This window comes from Coregonus clupeaformis, chromosome 21 (assembly GCF_020615455.1).
Source record: "Coregonus clupeaformis isolate EN_2021a chromosome 21, ASM2061545v1, whole genome shotgun sequence".
NCBI classification, from domain to species: Eukaryota; Metazoa; Chordata; class Actinopteri; order Salmoniformes; family Salmonidae; genus Coregonus; species Coregonus clupeaformis.
Window position 1 is genome coordinate 30,292,045 of NC_059212.1, and position 20,849 is coordinate 30,312,893.

At 43.9% G+C, this 20,849-nt stretch overlaps 1 protein-coding gene and 1 pseudogene across 6 annotated transcripts in view; both read right to left on the reverse strand.

Annotated features, from left to right (window-relative positions):
* Positions 1 to 1,168: 1,168 nt before the first annotated feature.
* Positions 1,169 to 14,096, reverse strand: LOC121534826 (annotated as a pseudogene).
* A 662-nt stretch (positions 14,097 to 14,758) lies between these two features.
* LOC121535202 (ras GTPase-activating protein nGAP) overlaps positions 14,759 to 20,849 on the reverse strand; it is a 114,656-nt gene continuing 108,565 nt past the window's right edge. For all 6 annotated transcript variants that reach the window (XM_041842027.2, XM_041842025.2, XM_041842024.2 and 3 more), the window contains one exon: positions 14,759 to 15,802. In XM_041842027.2, the coding sequence (XP_041697961.2) occupies positions 15,635 to 15,802 (168 nt within the window). In that variant the 3' untranslated portion in view covers positions 14,759 to 15,634. The remainder of the gene's footprint in view (positions 15,803 to 20,849) is intronic.

The following is a 20,849-nucleotide window of genomic DNA, read 5'->3' on the forward strand; positions in this document are numbered from 1 at the left end:
ATGCTATCCATTTTAAAGCTGTCAATTCTGTTCATTGGCTGATTGCTCCCAACTCATAGGAATCCCCACCCAGTTGACTACTTTTAAATGGTGGAAGCCCTCGATGACTATGTCTATGCTATAAAGGGTTATATACATGTCCTCTATAGTTTTTTTTTCTTCAAAAGTTGCCAAAGTGCCATGTGCGTCCACTTTTCTCAGTGCATTCATAACAACCTAACCATTATGAAACTTCTATTTTGTTGACCAAATTCGACACTCGTTGACCTCCATACAAAAATTCCTCACTTCATGGGTTTGTTTTTGTGGACAGATTTTGGGTGGAGTAAAACCTCTCGCTTCGCCGCTTACTCTCTTGGGAAAGTGGGGATTCTGGGGAAATGAATCAACTAAAGTGTTTAAATCAAGGAGGAACCCTCGATTGTCAGCAGCATGATAAATCTGTGATAGTGGTGTTGTAAGTGTAATTAATGTGGCATAGTAAAGCAGAGACCCAATTTAAAAAGGTGGATGATGTAAGCGTCACCATAGTGAAAAACCTCACTTATGTCTGTGTCGACTCAAGTAGAAAACCAAGGATTGATCAGTAACATGAAATGTGCTTTCTATTCAGCTTCTCCCTCAGCCCCAGCTGAAGCTCATCGACAACCACATTCATGATAACCACGGTTATGGCGTGACCATTCTTGTTCCTGACAATCTGTAAAAATTGAGTGAGGACCTGGAGCAGACAGCCAGTGGCGACAAGAACGAGACAGATCATCTTTCCAAAGCCCTGCAGAAACTCAGCTTGGAGATCACCACCAACAAACTGGAGTACAACACCAAGGGCGATGTAGGTGAATTCCTGAGTCTAGGATTGCAGCGTAAATGTGTTGTACACAATGGTTAAAACAAGTTGAAGTAACCAGACCTTTGACAGACAATTCCCTATTGAATGTAGCTGTTTGCTCAGTATCTTGCCATGTAACAGATGTTACTACTTAAGGCGATTGTGTTGGATAATTTATCTTGTGTTCATATCCATTTCAATGAACTATAAAGTTAAAAGCTATTTTATGCACTGGCCCCATAAACGTACACTTTATATGAACAATTCATGAATTTTTTTCCAAAATTGTGCTCCTTTGTGTGCCTTCAGAGGAAATGCCAAGGAAATCTGCCAGTGTTGGGGAAAAGTATTTTATTGAATTGATTTCTTTAATGATCGTCTTTCAGTTATAAATTATTGACAAAATGAGGCTCATGAAATGAAATATTTAACACTAACAAATACAAACTAATCCAATGAGTCAGTCTAAAAGATAATACAGAGAATGGATGATCTGTACAGCAAATACTTACATTTGTTGATGCCTAATTCCAGTAGATTTAAATACCCAATGTATAATATGTGGGCCAATAACCTTGACTTCAAAGTGGTGGTGGTGGGGGTTCACAAAATGCACAACTAAAACAAAACATCCTTACAGAAACGTTTGTAATATTAGTCAAATAAACAAACATCATGCTCCTAATAAGGTCATACTATGCATTTTTATACACAACATCCAAAATGTTACACTTCAAATGCTCTAATATCCCTCACCACCCCTGTATCCACCACCTCCACGGTATCCGCCGCCGCCGCCCTGGTATCCGCCGCCGCCTCCTGTTACTTCCTCCTCCACCTCTGTATCCTCCACCTCGGTACCCTCCTCCACCTCCATCAAACCTGCCCATCTTAGGAGGACGTGGACCATCGCCAAAACTGATAAAGACAGAAAAACATGTAAACCAGCTGTATTCGTTATTCAAAACAGACATATTTCACAACTGAAAAAAGTAATATGCTGTCCTATTACTCAATCAGTGGAGTAGATTATACTGTGCACAAATGTTGATAACCTACACAGAATAAACTAATCCAATATTGCCACTACATGGCTTCACTACAAGTATGTATGGTATGTTATGTTTGTTGATGTTTATCGGACTATGGCTGCTAGGGCTCTGGTCAAAAGTAGTGCACTATGTAGGGAAAAGGGTGCCATTTGGGATATTTTCCTACTCCCCTGAACTGAGAAGTCTAATCTGTCATGTTGATCTTACCGTAGATTGTTGACCATGAGGTTAAGCCCGGCTGCGGAGGGCTTGGAGATTTGGCGGATGATGTTGAGCATGCGCTCGTTTGTGGGGTCCAGCTGTCTGATGTACTCAGGGTCTTTGGTGACTTCCACAACAAGGGCCTCCATTCCAGCCCTCAGAGCCGCTATGCAGCCAGCCACGTCATGAGGTATCTTCAGTTTTATCCTGTGAATACAGATGGTGGTTTTATCTGCTTCACCTCACAATTTTCATGCTTCATCCAAAACCCTTTTCAGTATTGTAAGTAAATATGCAGGAAAAAACATGTTTCCACTATTGCACCACTTTAAAGACAGTAGCTACACTCACCAATCATCCAGTTCAATGATTTCCCCGTTTGATGTGATTTTCTTGGAGGCAAACAAGATCAGCTGGAGTGGGCTGACTAGTGTCATTCCTTTGGCGGAGATGGCTCGAGTCCGTATCTGGTGGAAAACAAAAAGACCAGTGGTCATGAATTGTAGTAGTAGTGTTAATTGGTTGCGTGCAGTCAGACTGAATTGTACCCCAATTTACAATCATAGATTGTCATCGAACACTGACAGAGTGACCCCGTTAGCTCACATTTAAGCATAGAAATAACCTATAGAAGAGTAAAACCTTTGACACACCAGTGTATTCATATTATGTAGATGTTGACAACTTCTAATTTGAGATCATACCTTTTCGCTAAAGACGAAGAACGGTGATGGGTAGGTCATGTCCTGGCTGCTGAAGGGGCAGTTGACTGAGCATTTATGGATGAGGGCATTGCGCCCCTCTGTGGTGAGAATCTTCCTCTTCTCCTTGTGGTAGCACACATTGGGATAGGAGCCGTATGTCAGGAGAGAGATGACCACGTAAAGGTTGTTGTCGGGTCCAACGTTGTTGAACATCTGTGTCATCAAGCACCCTAATGAAAAGACAAAAAACAGCAAACTATTTCAAATGTGATTGTATATTATGCCAATATTGCAACACAAATTGGGTTGTTCACATGGCACCCTATTCCCAATAAAGTGCACTACTTTTGACCAGGACCCATAGGCCATTTGAGACAGACATAATTTACCCTCAGGGAAGCCAGAGTTGATGAGGATCTCCTTCAGCTGCACTTTGGCCTCCCAGGTCATCCTCAGTGTGGACATGTTGAGCCTCTTGTGTTCACAGAATCTGGACTCTGCATCCTCACCTCCCATTCTACAATAAAGTTAACAAGCCGTTATAACCTTCATTTTCCAGGTAGTGAGAGAGAATAGGAGTGTTTCATTCTAATCCATAAGAGGGAATTGGTTGTTTTCTAGATGTACATGTTGCATGTTTAATAATAATAATAATAATAATATAAAAGCATGTTTCTATGAAGCCAGGACTCACCTCACATCGTCCCAAGCCTGGAAGACTGACAGCAGTGCCACGTGGTCTGAGAAGCGGGTGCCAGCAAAGTTGCGGTGCACGTAGCGCAAGCGCTTGCCATCATTGATGAAGGGCTCTGGGAAGCAGGACGCTGCGGAGCAACTAAATTGAATGATATTGAATGATGTGTACATATATAAGCCGCACTGGACTATAAGCCGCAGGTGTTTTAATGTTTAATTACCAAATGTAAGGGTTCGTGCACAGAGGGGATTATAGAACTCACGGTTAGTTTAAAAAAAGAGCGAACACGCGATGGCGGTAGGTTATAGTAGTTAGTTATTCAGACCATAACCATTCAATCTTCGTGAAGAGAAGTGAAAGCCTTCTGCATCTAATTCTAGTCCTATATTACCGTAATTTTCGGACTATAAGCCGCGCCTTTTTTCCAATTTTTCGACCCTGCGGCTTATATAACGGTGCGGCTAATCTATGGATTTTTACAGCTAACGGCCACTAGAAGACCTCCTAAATCTATGGATTTTACAGGTTACAGTCCACCAACTTTAACTCTATGGGCTCTATGACCGGTCCGCGCCCCCCACCTTTAAGCGGCGGGCTCCAGCAGGAAAAGCTGGAGGCCGGAAAAGAGTGAGACAGGTAGCGCGCAAAAGTAAAAGTGGAACCGAGAGTGGTACGAGAGACAGAACGAGAGACAGAACGAGAGCAAGACAGACAGACATTACGAGAGCGAGACAGTTTGTCTCTTTCCCGACAATCCCCTCTGTGCACGAACCCTTACATTTGGTAATTAAACATTAAAACACCTGCGGCTTATAGTCCAGTGCGGCTTATATATGTACACATCATTCAATATCATTCAATTTAGCTGCTGCGGCTTATACTCCGGTGCGCCTTATAGTGCGGAAAATACGGTACTTGCAAGAGTCGATGACGTATACTACATCATTGATGGTAATACTGGTCTCTGCGATGTTTGTTGACAAGATCACCTGAAAAGGATAAAAAATGAATAACATATACGCAACATTAAACACCAATACAGGAAAAACCCTAGGACCCAGACTGACTGACCTTGGTGATGTTTTCAGGCAAAGGCTCAAATACCCTTCTTTGCTCTTCTCTGGGGATCTGAGAGTGGAGTGGTAGAATCAGGTACCCTTGACTTCCTGGGTGAAACAAAAATAAAAAGCAAGTCAATTTACTGTTATCATTACAATTAGGACCAACAGCATTTCAAAGGGAGAAACTTGGGTGATTTGAGACTAAAATGACAATGCATTTGTTGATATCAATCCAAATACTTTGACCAATAGCATTTCTATAGTAGAACCAGGGATTAGTAGCGAGAAAACACACCAAAGTGTGGGTTCATCTCCAGGTGTTTCTGCATGGAGTAGATGAGGTTCCAGCCGGGCAGGAAGACGAGCACGGCCCCGGCCACCTAGAGGGTCTCGATGTACTTCAGCAGGGCCTCCACCAGCTCAAAGGGAGTCTCCTTCTCATTAATCTGGGCCATGGAGCGCTTAGTCTCTGGGGTGTACTCTGGCCCACATATCACATTACAGTTGGCCTGTGACAAACAAGAGGAAGTCAAACATATACAAAGACCACACTTCCGTTGAACAAGAAACTGTGGTTAAATGAAATGGTCCTCTGTGCTTGAGACCGAGGATAAAGTATTGTCCCATACCTCTTCATCTCCTCCTTCCTCATCCTTGTCCTTCCTCTTTCTATCACTCAGAGGAGAAATAAAATGAGTCATCTGAATGCAATCTTCCAAAAAGTACTTTGTTAGAAACACCTTAGACCTATCCATTACAAGCCCATAAACTAGATCATATAAAGGTTAGATTGATTTAAGAAAGTGTGCAAGCTCCATTTGACTGAGCTCTCTTACCTTGTACTGCGAATGTGCGGCCGAACACCTCGATGACGGGGCAGTTGAAATAGTACTCTCTGAACATGGTGGTGTCGATGGTGGCCGACATGAGGATGATGCGCACCTCTGGGTATGTCTGGACCACGTCCCTCAGCACCACCATGAGGAAGTCAGTCTGAAAAGTAAACATGAGTTATTCTATATTTAGTACACAGAGGGCTGATTTCCCTGATACAGATTAAGCCTAGTCCTGGACTACAAATAATAATAATTCTCAATGTAGATTCTCCATTGAGTGCGCTCAATCTGTATCAGGGGCAACTGCCCCTAATGATTCTGATTTGGGGGATCATCAGCTATACGCACATTGATGTCTCTCTCGTGGATTTCATCCACAATCACATGGCTGATCCCACGAATACCTGCTTCCAGCTTCCGCAGTAACACACCTAGAAATAGAGCAATACAGATCAACTTATGCTATACAGTGCCTTCGGAAAGTATTCAGACCCCTTCCGTTTTCCACACTTTGTTACAGCCTTATTCTAAAATTGATTAAATAAAAATCCTCAGCAATCTACACACCATACCCAATAATGACAAAGCAACAGGTTTTTAGAAATGTTAGCAAATGTATTAAAAATCAAAAAAAGAAATACCTTATTTACATAAGTATTCAGACCCTTTGCTAAGAGACTCGAAATTGAGCTCAGGAGCATCCTGTTTCCATTGATCAACCTTGAGATGTTTCTACAACTTGGAATCCACCTGTGGCAAATTCAATTGATTGGACATAATTTGGAAAGGCACACACCTGTCTATATAAAGGTCACACCTGTCTATATAAAGGTCACACAGTTGACAGTGCATGTCAGAGTAAAAACCAACCCATGAGGTCGAAGGAAATGTCCGTAGAGCTCCGAGACAGGATTGTGTTGAGGCACAGCTCTGGGGAAGGGTACCAAAAAATGTCCGCAGCATTAAAGGTCCCCAAGAACACAGTGACCTCCATCATTCTTAAATGGAAGAAGTTTGGAAACACCAAGACTCTTCCTAGAGCTGGCCAAACTGAGCAATCGGGGGAGAAGGGCCTTGGTCAGGGAGGTGACCAAGTACCCGATGGTCACTCTGACAGAGATCCAGAGTTCCTCTGTGGAGATGGGAGAAACTTCCAGAAGGACAACCATCTCTGCAGCAGTCCACCAATCAGGCCTTTATGGTAGAGTGGCCAGACAGAAGCCACTCCTCAGTAAAAGGCACATGACAGCCCACTTGGAGTTTGCCAAAAGGCATCTAAAGGACTCTGACCATGAGAAACAAGATTCTCTTGTCTGATGAAACCAAGATTGACCTCTTTGGCCTGAATGCCAAGCGTCACTTCTGGAGGAAACCTGGCACCATCCCTACGGTGAAGCATGGTAGTGGTAGCATCATGCTGTGGGGATGATGTAAATGTAATGTTTTCCAGCGGCAGGGACTGGGAGACTAGTCAGGATCGAGGCAAAAATGAATGGAGCAAAGTACAGAGAGATCCTTGATGAAAACCTGCTCTAGAGCGCTCAGGACCTCAGACTGGGGCGAAGGTTCACCGTCCAACAGGACAACGACCCTAAGCACACAGCCAAGACAACACAGGAGTGGCTTCGGGACAAGTCTCTCACTGTCCTTGAGTGGCCCAACCAGAGCCCGTACTTGAACCCGATCAAACATGTCGAGAGACCTGAAAATAGCTGTGCAGCAACACTCCCCATCCAACCTGACAGAGCTTGAGAGGATATGCAGAGAAGAATGGGAGAAACTCCCCAAATACAGGTGTGCTAACCTTGTATTGTCATACCCAAGAAGCCTCAAGGCTGTAATCGCTGCCAAAAGTGCTTCAACTTACTTATGTAAATGTAATAGTTTTTTCAAAAAATTAGCAAATGTTTCTAAAAGCTGTTTTTGCTTTGTCATTATGGGGTATTGTGCATAGATTGATGAGGGGAAAAAACAATTTAATCCATTTTATAATGAGGTTGTAATGTAACAAAATGTGGAAAAAGTCGGAATACTTTCCGAAGGCATTAACATGACAATATCAATACAATTCAATGCGTCTTCTGCTTAGGGCTGACCCCATTTATTTGACTGGTCGATTGTTTGGTCAATAGGCCGTTGGTCGACCGAGACTTCTAAAGTCGAGCATTAGCAAAAAAACAAACAAAAAAATAATTGTGTACAAGACACCTGTCTGATTCGTGCATGTCTGAGTGGACTGATCCATTGTGGAGGCCGTGGGGATGGTACAGTCCATCAGTCTAAGCCATGTGCTACTGAAATTGTATATTGTTATATTATGTAAGAACAATGGTGCAACACAAATACCATTTTTATTATTTTATCACAAATGTGCTTTCTCCCGCGTTGGATAGTGGTCGCTGTCCGTGGTTGGTTCTGAAACATCAGTGCGCTGTTCAATTGGTGCCTTTTCCTAGACCATGTTGCTATGTGCATAATAGCAAAGTTAAGCAGCATATTGGTGTTGAGAACAATGCGGCGGAGGCAGCAGCAGAGTTAGGAGACGAGAAAACAGCCCTTGCCTTAATTGTCTAAGAAAAGTGAGGAGAGGGGAAACCAACTTAATTCTCTGGTATTATTTATAATTGATTTAGTAGTGTTTACACTGTTCCAAATTGTCAAAAATATATACACTACCGTTCAAAAGTTTGGTCACTTAGAAATGTCCTTGTTTTCCATGCTCCCACAACAGCTCAATAGGGTTGCGATCCGGTGACTGTGCTGGCCACTCCATTATTGACAGAATACCAGCTGACTGCTTCTTCCCTAAATAGTTATTGCATAGCTTGGAGCTGTGCTTTTGGTCATTGTCCTGTTGTAGGAGGAAATTGGCTCCAATCAAGCGCCGTCCACAGGGTATGGCATGGCATTGCAAAATGGAGTGATAGCCTTCCTTCTTCAAGATCCCTTTTACCCTGTACAAATCTCCCACTTTACCACCAACAAAGCAGCCCCAGACCATCACATTGCCTCCACCATGCTCGACAGAAGGCATCAAGTACTCCTCCAGCATCTTTTAATTTGGTCTGCGTCTCACAAATGTTCTTTGTGATGCGAACACCTCAAACTTCGATTCGTCTTTCCATAACACTTTTTTTCCAATCTTCCTCTGTCCAGTGTGTGTTCTTTTGCCCATCTTAATCTTTTATTTTTATTGGCCAGACTGAGATATGGCTTTTTCTTTGCAACTCTGCCTAGAAGGTCAGCATCCCGGAGTCGCCTCTTCACTGTTGACGTTGAGACTGGTGTTTTGTGGGTACTATTTAATTAAGCTGCCTGTGAGGTGTCTGTTTCTCAAACTAGACACTAATGTATTTGTCCTCTTGCTCAGTTGTGCACCGGGGCCTCCCACTCCTCTTTCTATTCTGGTTAGAGCCAGTTTGCGCTGTTCTGTGAAGGGAGTAGTACACAGCGTTATACGTGATCTTCAGTTTCTTGGCAATTTCTCGCATGGAATAGCCTTAATTTGTCAGAACAAGAATAGACTGACGAGTTTCAGAAGACACTGACAAAGACATGATCAGTCTATAATTTTAATGGTAGGTTTATTTGAACAGTGAGAGACAGAATAACAACAAAAAAAGCCAGAAAAACATATGTCAAAAATGTTATCAATTGATTTGCATTTTAATGAGGGAAATAAATATTTGACCCCTCTGCAAAACATGACTTAGTACTTGGTGGCAAAACCCTTGTTGGCAATCACAGAGGTCAGACGTTTCTTGTAGTTGGCCACCAGGTTTGCACACATCTCAGGAGGGATTTTGTCCCACTCCTCTTTGCAGATCTTCTCCAAGTCATTAAGGTTTCGAGGCTGACGTTTGGCAACTCGAACCTTCAGCTCCCTCCAGATTTTCTATGGGATTAAGGTCTGGAGACTGGCTAGGCCACTCCAGGAACTTAATGTGCTTCTTCTTGAGACACTCCTTTGTTGCCTTGGCTGTGTGTTTTGGGTCATTGTCATGCTGGAATAAGCATCCACAACCCATTTTCAATGCCTTGGCTGAGGGAAGGAGGTTCTCACCCAAGATTTGATGGTACATGGCCCCGTCCATCGTCCCTTTGATGCGGTGAAGTTGTCCTGTCCCCTTCGCAGAAAAACACCCCTAAAGCATAATGTTTCCACCTCCATGTTTGACGGTGGGGATGGTGTTCTTGGGGTCATAGGCAGCATTCCTCCTCCTCCAAACATGGCGAGTTGAGTTGATGCCAAAGAGCTCCGTTTTGGTCTCATCTGACCACAACACTTTCACCCAGTTCTCCTCTGAATCATTCAGATGTTCATTGGCATTTCAGTCCTTAACGGCGTAGTGTGTTACCAATTGTTTTCTTGGTGACTATGGTCCCAGCTGCCTTGAGATCATTGACAAGATCTTCCCATGTAGTTCTGGGCTGATTCCTCACCGTTCTCATGATCATTGCAACTCCATGAGGTGAGATCTTGCATGGCGCCCCAGGCCGAGGGAGATTGACTGTTCTTTTGTGTTTCTTCCATTTGCGAATAATCGCACCAACTGTTGTCACCTTCTCAACAAGCTGCTTGGCGATGGTCTTGTAGCCCATTCCAGCCTTGTGTAGGTCTACAATCTTGTCCCTGACATCCTTGGAGAGCTCTTTGGTCTTGGCCATGGTGGAGAGTTTGGAATCTGATTGATTGATTGCTTCTGTGGACAGGTATCTTTTATACAGGTAACAAGCTGTGATTAGGAGCACTCCCTTTAAGAGTGTGCTCCTAATCTCAGCTCGTTACCTATATAAAAGACACCTGGGAGCCAGAAATCTTTCTTATTGAGAGGGGGTCAAATACTTATTTCCCTCATTAAAATGCAAATCAATTTATAAAAAAATGTACATGCGTTTTTCTGGATTTTGTTGTTGTTATTCTGTCTCTCACTGTTCAAATAAACCTACCATTCAAATTATAGACTGATCATTTCTTTGTCAGTGGGCAAACGTACAAAATCAGCAGGGGATCAAATACTTTTTTCCCTCACTGTATATTGTTGCATTTCTTTTAGTAAATGTACAGCTAGAAACAAGTCTGACTCACAAATGCTAGTGGGCCCTCGTCGATATTGCTGCTGGTCCAGGGATTCCAGTTGACTTGCGGAGGGGACCAGGGCACCACCCCGGCCAAGCTCTGTCTCTGGGAGGGCTCAAACACAGCCATCTTCCCTTGGACTAGGGACACTGGGGTACTTGGATCAGGTGGCTGGGGACAGGCAAAATGTTTAACTCATAATCCTCATAATCAAGGTCACACTCATATCAATCACATACAGTACTTTACTTTTCTGTGCAACAGGATGGATACTAATTGAAACGGTATAACGGTTAATAAATGTCATCATATAAATGAGACTTACTGGAGGTGGAATTACAACACCCAGTTCTTGGGCCATACTCTGTAGCTGATGTTGCAGATCATCCACCACATTCACCTCAAAAGCCTCCAACTGTGAAGACACCAAGGTTCAACCAACCATAGGTTAAAACAAACACAAAGCATACAACATAAAGACCCTGTCATTATTAAACAAATGTACTAACTCCAAATAAGTGAATAACTATTCTTTCAGCAGTAAAACACGTTACTTACAATTTCCCCCTCTTTCTTCTTAGTACTGCCAGTATAAGACTCAATGACACCCAGATGGTAAAGTTGACGGACGATAGACAATGCAGAGGACTGGGCTGCCAGCTTCTTGTTAGAGCCATGCTCACGGGCAATTATATCTACAAAACAAATTAAAATGTATTTCTTAACTCTGCATGTGAAGTCATCTCCAGACAGCTACTAAACAACTTTGTCATTGTTAACATTTTCTCCAGAACTTGGAAATATCTAATCTTTCTGAGACTCATCTACAGACATTTAAACAAAGCAGTTTACATCCAATAGACAATTCAGTTTGAGTTGAATGAAAACGTTGGCACTTACTTCTACCAAGCTGTCTTACAAACAACTGCATCTCAGCAATAAAAGCTCCTAAAGTAGAAGTGAAAAAACACCATCATCCATAATGTTACTAAGCATAATGTATCTGAATTCAGAATGATGTGTAACTGTCATGCTTTTACAGTTGATAAAACATGTATCAAACATTGGACCAACTGACCTCGGAGCTTGACAAGTCCATTGTCCACTCTGATGATAACTTGGGGGAGCCAGCATGTTTTTCTGCCAGACTTCAATCAACAATCAACCTTATCACCTCAGCCAGACTGTCCCACGCCTAGTGGAACAAATGACACCAGAAATCAAAACCACACAATACTATGCCCATTCCATCCCCCATTGTGGATGCAACCATGTGACAACTTTAGTGCAGCCTAAAGGATGCCACATGTCTTGACAAGTAGGGTTGTGACTTCTGGCATCACATGTCCACTACCTTTTATATTCAGAATTTCTTAGTCCAGTTAAATTCAAATAGGATCAATATTGTACTAGGTATTGTTTGAGGTCATAGAAATCCTATAACTAATTATTGGATTATAGGATCTCTATGGTTGAAGTAGAAATAGCTCCAAAATGACTTCACCGAGATCTCTCAGGTGTTAACCGCACACCCATGAGGGCTCTGTCTCCATAGCAGTCCAGCAGAAAAACATACAGTCCACAAAACTAATGTATGTCTAAGCCTAAACTATTTGGTTTGTCATGAACGCGGTGGAGCAATACTCCTGATGAACTAGGTTACAAATTAATTTAGCTAATGATAGACATGAAACCCCAATGCTTTATAAAAATTGTGAATTGACAGGTCCTACCGCCTGCGCCTCTTGCTCATCTCTCTTTGAGTAGTAGTCCTTCAGATTGGCCCCACGATCCCACGGCGCATTGCTGTTTCCACCACCTCCAGAATAATTGCCTCCACCACCACCTCCCGAATATCCCAAACCAGTGACACCTGGGACTGGTCCAGAAGGTACATTCGCTGAAGCAACAGCTAAACAACAAGATTAGTTATGACACCATAGGAATGGAGTTCACAGAACATAGACTATACAGACATTTGGTGAAGTCAGTCTAGTACCTTGCTCAGCTTTCACAACCAGGTGAGGTGGGATAGGTCCACTTGGAGGAAGACTTCCAAAGCCGACGTTGCCTCCATCACCCCCTCCTCCTCCCCCACAGTTAGGCTCACTTAAGTCAGGTACACTTGCCTGTTAATATGAAAATAATTTTTTTATACGGTATCAACGTGTGCATGACAAAATGTTTTATCTTGAATTATAAAAAAGCATTAGGTGAAATATGTTAATAGCTGACCCCAAGGGCTGGGACTTCAGCTGCATTCATTTCTCCAGCTCGGACAAGATAATTCACAAAGTCTCTGGCAGCATTTGCCTGGGCATCCTTCTTATTGGTGGAGTTTCCCATTCCAGTGTAGTTGAATCCCTCAATATGTACCTTGGAAGAGGAATAATATATGTCAAAATTGGAATGTTGTTAGATGTTATTTACCCGATCATTGCTGATGCAGACACATTTTAAAGTATAAAACTGACCTCACACAGAAACTTATGTCGGTTTTTGTTTCCAGCTGCTCGAATGTCATAGCTGGGTGTAAGTTTCTTCTTCCCACACCAAGCATACAGGAAGTTCTTGATGTCTGCCATGGCGGATTTGTGGATCTCTGTTGGAACAGGGATTAATTGGCCGTGTTCGAGTGGATCAAAACCGTAAGGTTCATAGGTAAATTGTGACTGACATGCAAATAATAATTACTTATTTATGATGCATTGTTCTTTGTAGATCAGTCAGTCGGCAGTCGCCTGCAATGTCGAACAAGACCATCGACTTTATCAAAGATGGTCTATTATATTGACAAGATAGTCGAGTGACTGCTCTAATAATGGAAATACGTGTTCTCAACGATGGAAGGCAGACGATGGTGGGCGAGATCAGGTGGGACCATTCTAGCCAATGAGAGGGCAGATACGCGTGTGAACAGGCACAACTCCGTTATAAAGTAGTTTCTTCCAAAGTTGACGAAATGCCACGTGCGTCCACTTATTACAGTGCATTTGTAACAACCTAACAATTACGAAACCTCAATTCGATCAAATAAGCTATTACCAAATTCGACACTGACGTCCATACAAAAATAACTCATTTTCGTGGACAGATGTTGGGCGGAGTAAACCCTCTCGCTTCGCCTCTTACGTTCTGACTTTATTCAAAGAAACTGACTAATGAGTTTTAGTTTAGATCCCTGTAATGTGGAGTTGAGTAAACTCAGCTAACGTACTGACTTGTATCAACAATGACTCAATTACTTTGTTGATAACACCAGACAATCCAAGCTCAGGGTGCTAGCTTAGCTAGCTAACGTTTGTTAACCAGATGTGGATTCCCGTTAACGTGTATTCATTGATTCGACGCTGGCTAAATCAAATGCAATGGTATTTAAAATTTTTTGCCAAGTCCTAACTGGCAGTAGTGTCAACTAAAATGCATGCATAGTCAGCTAGGTCAGACAAAAAAAAGTGTATACCTACCTAGCCAGCTAGGCTAACATTAGCTGAAAGATACACAAAAAACTAGCTAGCTAAATCAAGTGGGTAACGTTAGCTCGTTTAGAAGCTTAAGCTTCTGTACTAACGTTAACGAATGTTGCATGGAAATTATAGACATGACCAGCTAGCTAAATACATTTGACACAATTAGTACAAATTGTATTTGTACTTTGCTCATTTTACCCACTCGAGCTCCACCAAAGACTTTCTTCAAACGAGCCGGCTAGCAAAAACAAACCTTGACATGAGAGCACTAACTGGGGGCCAGAGACGAAGAGGAGATAATCGTTGCCTGGGGCGCATACGAGACAGCCAGCCAGAGAGCCCCCTCGCGGTAGAACCATATCATTAGTAATTAGAATCTATGGATAGAATGATGACCAGTTGCCGGACTGAAAATCCCAGATCTAGGGCAACGTGGGTAGCAACCCGTCTGCCTAGGCTTAAACCTACCACCTTTCATCGGTAATTGAGGCCTTCGCGTCAAGCTTACAAGTATTTTTCTCATACCCCGTTCTACTAACTGTAGTTCACTGATCAAGTCACATTTTACAAAGTAACAATAACAAAATAATCTTTATAAAGCGGATTTATGTAATGACTCCACAAATATGCAGATCTTGATTTGAACTGAAATAGGTGCAGCTCCTGTTTATATTTAGGTGCAGGAGCTCAAGCAGTAGAACATTTGAGGTGCTGGTACTCAGCTCCTGTGAGCTCCTGCCCAAGTCAAGCACTGCAAATATGAATGTGCTTTAGCACTGTAGTTGAATTACAAACCATATAAAAGTCATAAATGCAAAACATACACAATGTTACAGGCAGTTTTTATTCTCAACAACTGACAGATACGCTATCATTGACATAAACCAGTTCATACAATTTCTTTGTGCAACAAAAAAGTGTGGGGGGGCTGGATGGGTGAGAACAGAAAACAACAGACTATTTTAAACAGTAGTTATTGACATTAAATTGACAATTGTACAAAATCTTCTCTTGGGATCTTGAAGGCTTGCCAGTAGAAGGTACATAAATAAATAACATTTGCTATTCTGTGGCAAGGTGGTGGAGTGAGCACTCTTTTTTGAAGATCCAGTAGGCCATAAGAACCTGAACTCAAAGACCTATGGTTTCGGCTAACAATGGGCAAGCAGCAGTCCCAATATACTCAAAATCAGCCAATCAAAACCAATGCAGCCCCTAGTTTAAGACGACAAAAACAGAAGTTAAAAAATATAAAAAAGTAGAGTTAGAAAAACAGAGTGCATAAAACGGTTTTTGGTTTATTTTGCCCTTCCATTCCTATCATGACTTCAATATGTTTTTAGAGCTATAACTGCTCACTATGTGCTTTTATTTCAACAAACCCCCTTTATGATATGTACATCTCCTCAATATATCATCTCTTAATTAGGGAATCCTTAAAATCTTTTTAAAACTGCATTTGACTGCATATGGGAATAATGTCATTTATAAAACACCAATTCGCTATTTGATGACAACAGTTGATCCCCCTGTTCACGTCTTCAAAAGACACGTCTTTCCAGTATCATCTCTGTACACAACCAATACAAGATACAAGCTATTTACATTAATATCTAGACATTCCTTGTAGAGCCACAGGTAATTGGTCTGTGTGCATGGAGAGAGTGTGACCATCACACCATCTCACACTGTCCGACTCGATCAGCAGCTGCTGTTTTTGAACTCTCCGTTCTCAGTGATTGACAGTTTTGTGGGGTTGGTTGGCGAGAGGCCGTTGCGCAGGTTCTGCATGCTATAGCGCTCCTTCACCTGTGTCAGGGCACTCATTAGCCGAGAGTTGGCTGCATCCAGGGAGCTTATCCTCTTCTCCTGAAGTGAGAAAGAGAGGAGAAGGGAAAGAGGGGGGAGTGAGAAAAGGAGGAAAACGTTCACTTTACAGTGGAGAAAGGATTAGCAGGGTAAGCTAAAGGATGATTACTACTCTGTAGATGGTGAAATTCAAATATCACAAGCGAAGTCTGAAATATACCTCACTGAAATAGTTTTTGTTTAGCAGCCAAAATTCTAGATAAAACAAAAAACTAATATCCAAGCATTGCATCATGTTTGTTTTTTGTAAATGTTTTATTTATATATATATATACAGTGAGGGGAAAAAAGTATTTGATCCCCTACTGATTTTATACGTTTGCCCACTGACAAAGAAATGATCAGTCTATAATTTTAATGGTAGGTTTATTTGAACAGTGAGAGACAGAATAACAACAACAATTTTATAAATTGATTTGCATTTTAATGAGGGAAATAAGTATTTGACCCCCTCTCAATCAGAAAGATTTCTGGCTCCCAGGTGTCTTTTATATAGGTAATGAGCTGAGATTAGGAGCACACTCTTAAAGGGAGTGCTCCTAATCACAGCTTGTTACCTGTATAAAAGACACCTGTCCACAGAAGCAATCAATCAATCAGATTCCAAACTCTCCACCATGGCCAAGACCAAAGAGCTCTCCAAGGATGTCAGGGACAAGATTGTAGACCTACACAAGGCTGGAATGGGCTACAAGACCATCGCCAAGCAGCTTGGTGAGAAGGTGACAACAGTTGGTGCGATTATTCGCAAATGGAAGAAACACAAAATAACTGTCAATCTCCCTCGGCCTGGGGCTCCATGCAAGATCTAACCTCGTGGAGTTGCAATGATCATGGGAACGGTGAGGAATCAGCCCAGAACTACACGGGAGGATCTTGTCAATGATTTCAAGGCAGCTGGGACCATAGTCACCAAGAAAACAATTGGTAACACACTACGCCGTGAAGGACTGAAATCCTGCAGCGCCCGCAAGGTTCACCTGCTCAAGAAAGCACATATACAGGGCCGTCTGAAGTTTGCCAATGAAAATCTGAATGATTCAGAAGAAAACTGGGTGAAAGTGTTGTGGTCAGATGAGACCAAAATGGAGCTCTTTGGCATCAACTCAACTCGCCGTGTTTGGAAGAGGAGGAATGCTGCTTATGACCCCAAGAACACCATCCCCACATCAAACATGGAGGTGGAAACATTATGCTTTGGGGGTGTTTTTCTGCTAAGGGGACAGGACAACTTCACCGCATCAAAGGGACGATGGACGGGGCCATGTACCGTCAAATCTTGGGTGAGAACCTCCTTCCCTCAGCCAGGGCATTGAAAATGGGTCGTGGATGTGTATTCCAGCATGACAATGACCCAAAACACACGGCCAAGGCAACAAAGGAGTGGCTCAAGAAGAAGCACATTAAGGTCCTGGAGTGGCCTAGCCAGTGTCCAGACCTTAATCCCATAGAAAATGTGTGGAGGGAGCTGAAGGTTCGAGTTGCCAAACGTCAGCCTCGAAACCTTAATGACTTGGAGAAGATCTGCAAAGAGGAGTGGAACAAAATCCCTCCTGAGATGTGTGCAAACCTGGTGGGCAACTACAAGAAACGTCTGACCTCTGTGATTGCCAACAAGGGTTTTGCCACCAAGTACTAAGTCATGTTTTGCAGAGGGGTCAAATACTTATTTCCCTCATTAAAATGCAAATCAATTTATAACATCTTTGACATGCATTTTTCTGGATTTTGTTGTTGTTATTCTGTCTCTCACTGTTCAAATAAACCTACCATTAAAATTATAGACTGATCATGTCTTTGTCAGTGGGCAAACTTACAAAATCAGCAGGGGATTAAATACTTTTTTCCCTCACTGTATATATATAGTACCAGTCAAACGTTTGGACACACCTACTCATTCAAGGGTTTTTCTTTATTTTTACTATTTTCTACATTGTAGAATAATAGTGAAGCCATCAAAACTATGAAATAACACATATGGAATCATGTAGTCCCAGGCCTGTCGTCCCAGGCTTCCTTCTGGGACGACAGCCATGCAGACCAATTTGATGCAGTGTGCGGCGTATGGTCTGAGCACTGACAGGCTGACCCCCCACCCCTTCAACCTCTGCAGCAATGCTGGCAGCACTCATACGTCTATTTCCCAAAGACAACCTCTGGATATGACACTGAGCACGTGCACTCAACTTCTTTGGTTGACCATGGCGAGGCCTGTTCTGAGTGGAACCTGTCCTGTTAAACCGCTGTATGGTCTTGGCCACCGTGCTGCAGCTCACTTTTGTTGCCAGCGGTTTAGACATTAATGGCTGTGTGTTGAGTTATTTTGAGGGGACAGCAAATGTATACTGTTATACAAGCTGTACACACACTACTTTACATTGTAGCAAAGTGTCATTTCTTCAGTGTTGTCAGATGAAAAGATACAGTGGGGAGAACAAGTATTTGATACACTGCCGATTTTGCAGGTTTTCCTACTTACAAAGCATGTAGAGGTCTGTAATTTTTATCATAGGTACACTTCAACTGTGAGAGACGGAATCTAAAACAAAAATCCAGAAAATCACATTGTATGATTTTTAAGTAATTAATTTGCATTTTATTGCATGACATAAGAAAAGCAGAACTTAATATTTGGTACAGAAACCTTTGTTTGCAATTACAGAGATCATACGTTTCCTGTAGGTCTTGACTAGGTTTGCACACACTGCAGCAGATATTTTGGCCCACTCCTCCATACAGACCTTCTCCAGATCCTTCAGGTTTCGGGGCTGTCGCTGGGCAATACGGACTTTCAGCTCCCTCCAAATATGTTCTATTGGGTTCAGGTCTGGAGACTGGCTAGGCCACTCCAGGACCTTGAGATGCTTCTTACGGAGCCACTACTTAGTTGCCCTGGCTGTGTGTTTCGGGTCGTTGTCATGCTGGAAGACCCAGCCACGACCCATCTTCAATGCGCTTACTGAGGGAAGGAGGTTGTTGGCCAAGATCTCGCGATACATGGCCCCATCCATCCTCCCCTCAATACGGTGCAGTCGTCCTGTCCCCTTTGCAGAAAAGCATCCCCAAAGAATGATGTTTCCACCTCCATGCTTCACGGTTGGGATGGTGTTCTTGGGGTTGTACTCATCCTTCTTCTTCCTCCAAACACGGCGAGTGGAGTTTAGACCAAAAAGCTCTATTTTTGTCTCATCAGACCACATGACCTTCTCCCATTCCTCCTCTGGATCATCCAGATGGCCATTGGCAAACTTCAGATGGGCCTGGACATGCGCTGGCTTGAGCAGGGGGACCTTGCGTGCGCTGCAGGATTTTAATCCTTGACGGCGTAGTGTGTTACTAATGGTTTTCTTTGAGACTGTGGTCCCAGCTCTCTTCAGGTCATTGACCAGGTCCTGCCGTGTAGTTCTGGGCTGATCCCTCACCTTCCTCATGATCATTGATGCCCCACGAGGTGAGATCTTGCATGGAGCCCCAGACCAAGGGTGATTGACCGTCATCTTGAACTTCTTCCATTTTCTAATAATTGCGCCAACAGTTGTTGCCTTCTCACCAAGCTGCTTGCCTATTGTCCTGTAGCCCATCACAGCCTTGTGCAGGTCTACAATTTACACAGCTCTCTGGTCTTGGCCATTGTGGAGAGGTTGGAGTCTGTTTGATTGAGTGTGTGGACAGGTGTCTTTTATACAGGCAACGAGTTCAAACAGGTGAAGTTAATACAGGTAATGAGTGGAGAACAGGAGGGCTTCTTAAAGAAAAACTAACTGGTCTGTGTCACGCCCTGGCTCAGGGGACTCTGAAATGTTGAGCCAGGGTGTGGATTTTCTATGTTTAGTTTTCACTATGTAGCTTCTATGTTGTGTTTTCTATGTTTTGGTTTCTGTTCTAGATCGTATAGATCTATGTTGGGCAGGGTGGTTCCCAATCAGAGGCAGCTGTTGCTCGTTGTCTCTGATTGGGAGCCATACTTAGGTAGGCAGTTTTCATATGTTCTTTGTGGGATCTTGTTCCTTTTGTTTTGTGTTAGTACCGTTGGACTTCACGTATCGTTTGTTGTTTTGTTTGTCAAGTGTGCACTTAATAAAATAAGATGTACGAATATCACGCTGCGCCTTGGTCCTCCTCCTTCGACGATCGTGACAGAAGATCCCACCACACCAGGACCAAGCAGCGTGTCCAGGAGCACACGCAGGAGGTAACATTAGTAGATGTCCTCCTCGGTTGGGGGCAGATTACGGAGGAGGAGGCCGTCCGTTGCCGGAGGGCTATGAAGGGGGAGACCCAGGCAGGAGAGGAGAAGCGGCGCCAACCGGGCCGTGGTCGGACAGGCGAGAGGCACCCCCAAAAAATGTTTAGGGGGGGGCACATGGCATGGACGACGGGGCTGCTGGAGGCAGAGAAGGGGCGAGTTCGTGGACGAGGAGAGAAGGCCACCGGGTTACGGGAGCCATTGGTGAGAAAAGGGAAGGAAGATGTAGAGGCACGGCGAGAGGTACTGAGGTGTATGGCCAGTCCGGTCCGGCCCGTTCCTGATCCCCGTTTAAGGCCAGTGGTGTGTGTTCCCAGTACGGTCCGGCCTGTTCCTGTCCCTCGCACCAAGCCTACGGTGCGCGTCGCCAGCCCGGCCCGGCCTGTTCCTGCCCCTCGCACCAAGCCTACGGTGCGCGTCGCCAGCCCGGCCCGGCCTGTTCCTGCTCCCCGCACCAAGCCAATGGTGCGCGTTGCCAGCCTGGCCCGGCCTGTTCCTGCTCCCCGCACCAAGCTAATGGTGCGCGTCGCCAGCCCGGCCCGGCCTGTTCCTGCTCCCCGCACCAAGCCAATGGTGCGCGTTGCCAGCCCGGCCCGGCCTGTTCCTGCTCCCCGCACCAAGCTAATGATGCGCGTCGCCAGCCCGGCCTGTTCCTGCTCCCCGCACCAAGCCAATGGTGCGCGTTGCCAGCCCGGCCCGGCCTGTTCCTGCTCCCCGCACCAAGCTAATGGTGCGCGTCGCCAGCCCGGCCCGGCCTGTTCCTGCTCCCCGCACCAAGCCAATGGTGCGCGTTGCCAGCCC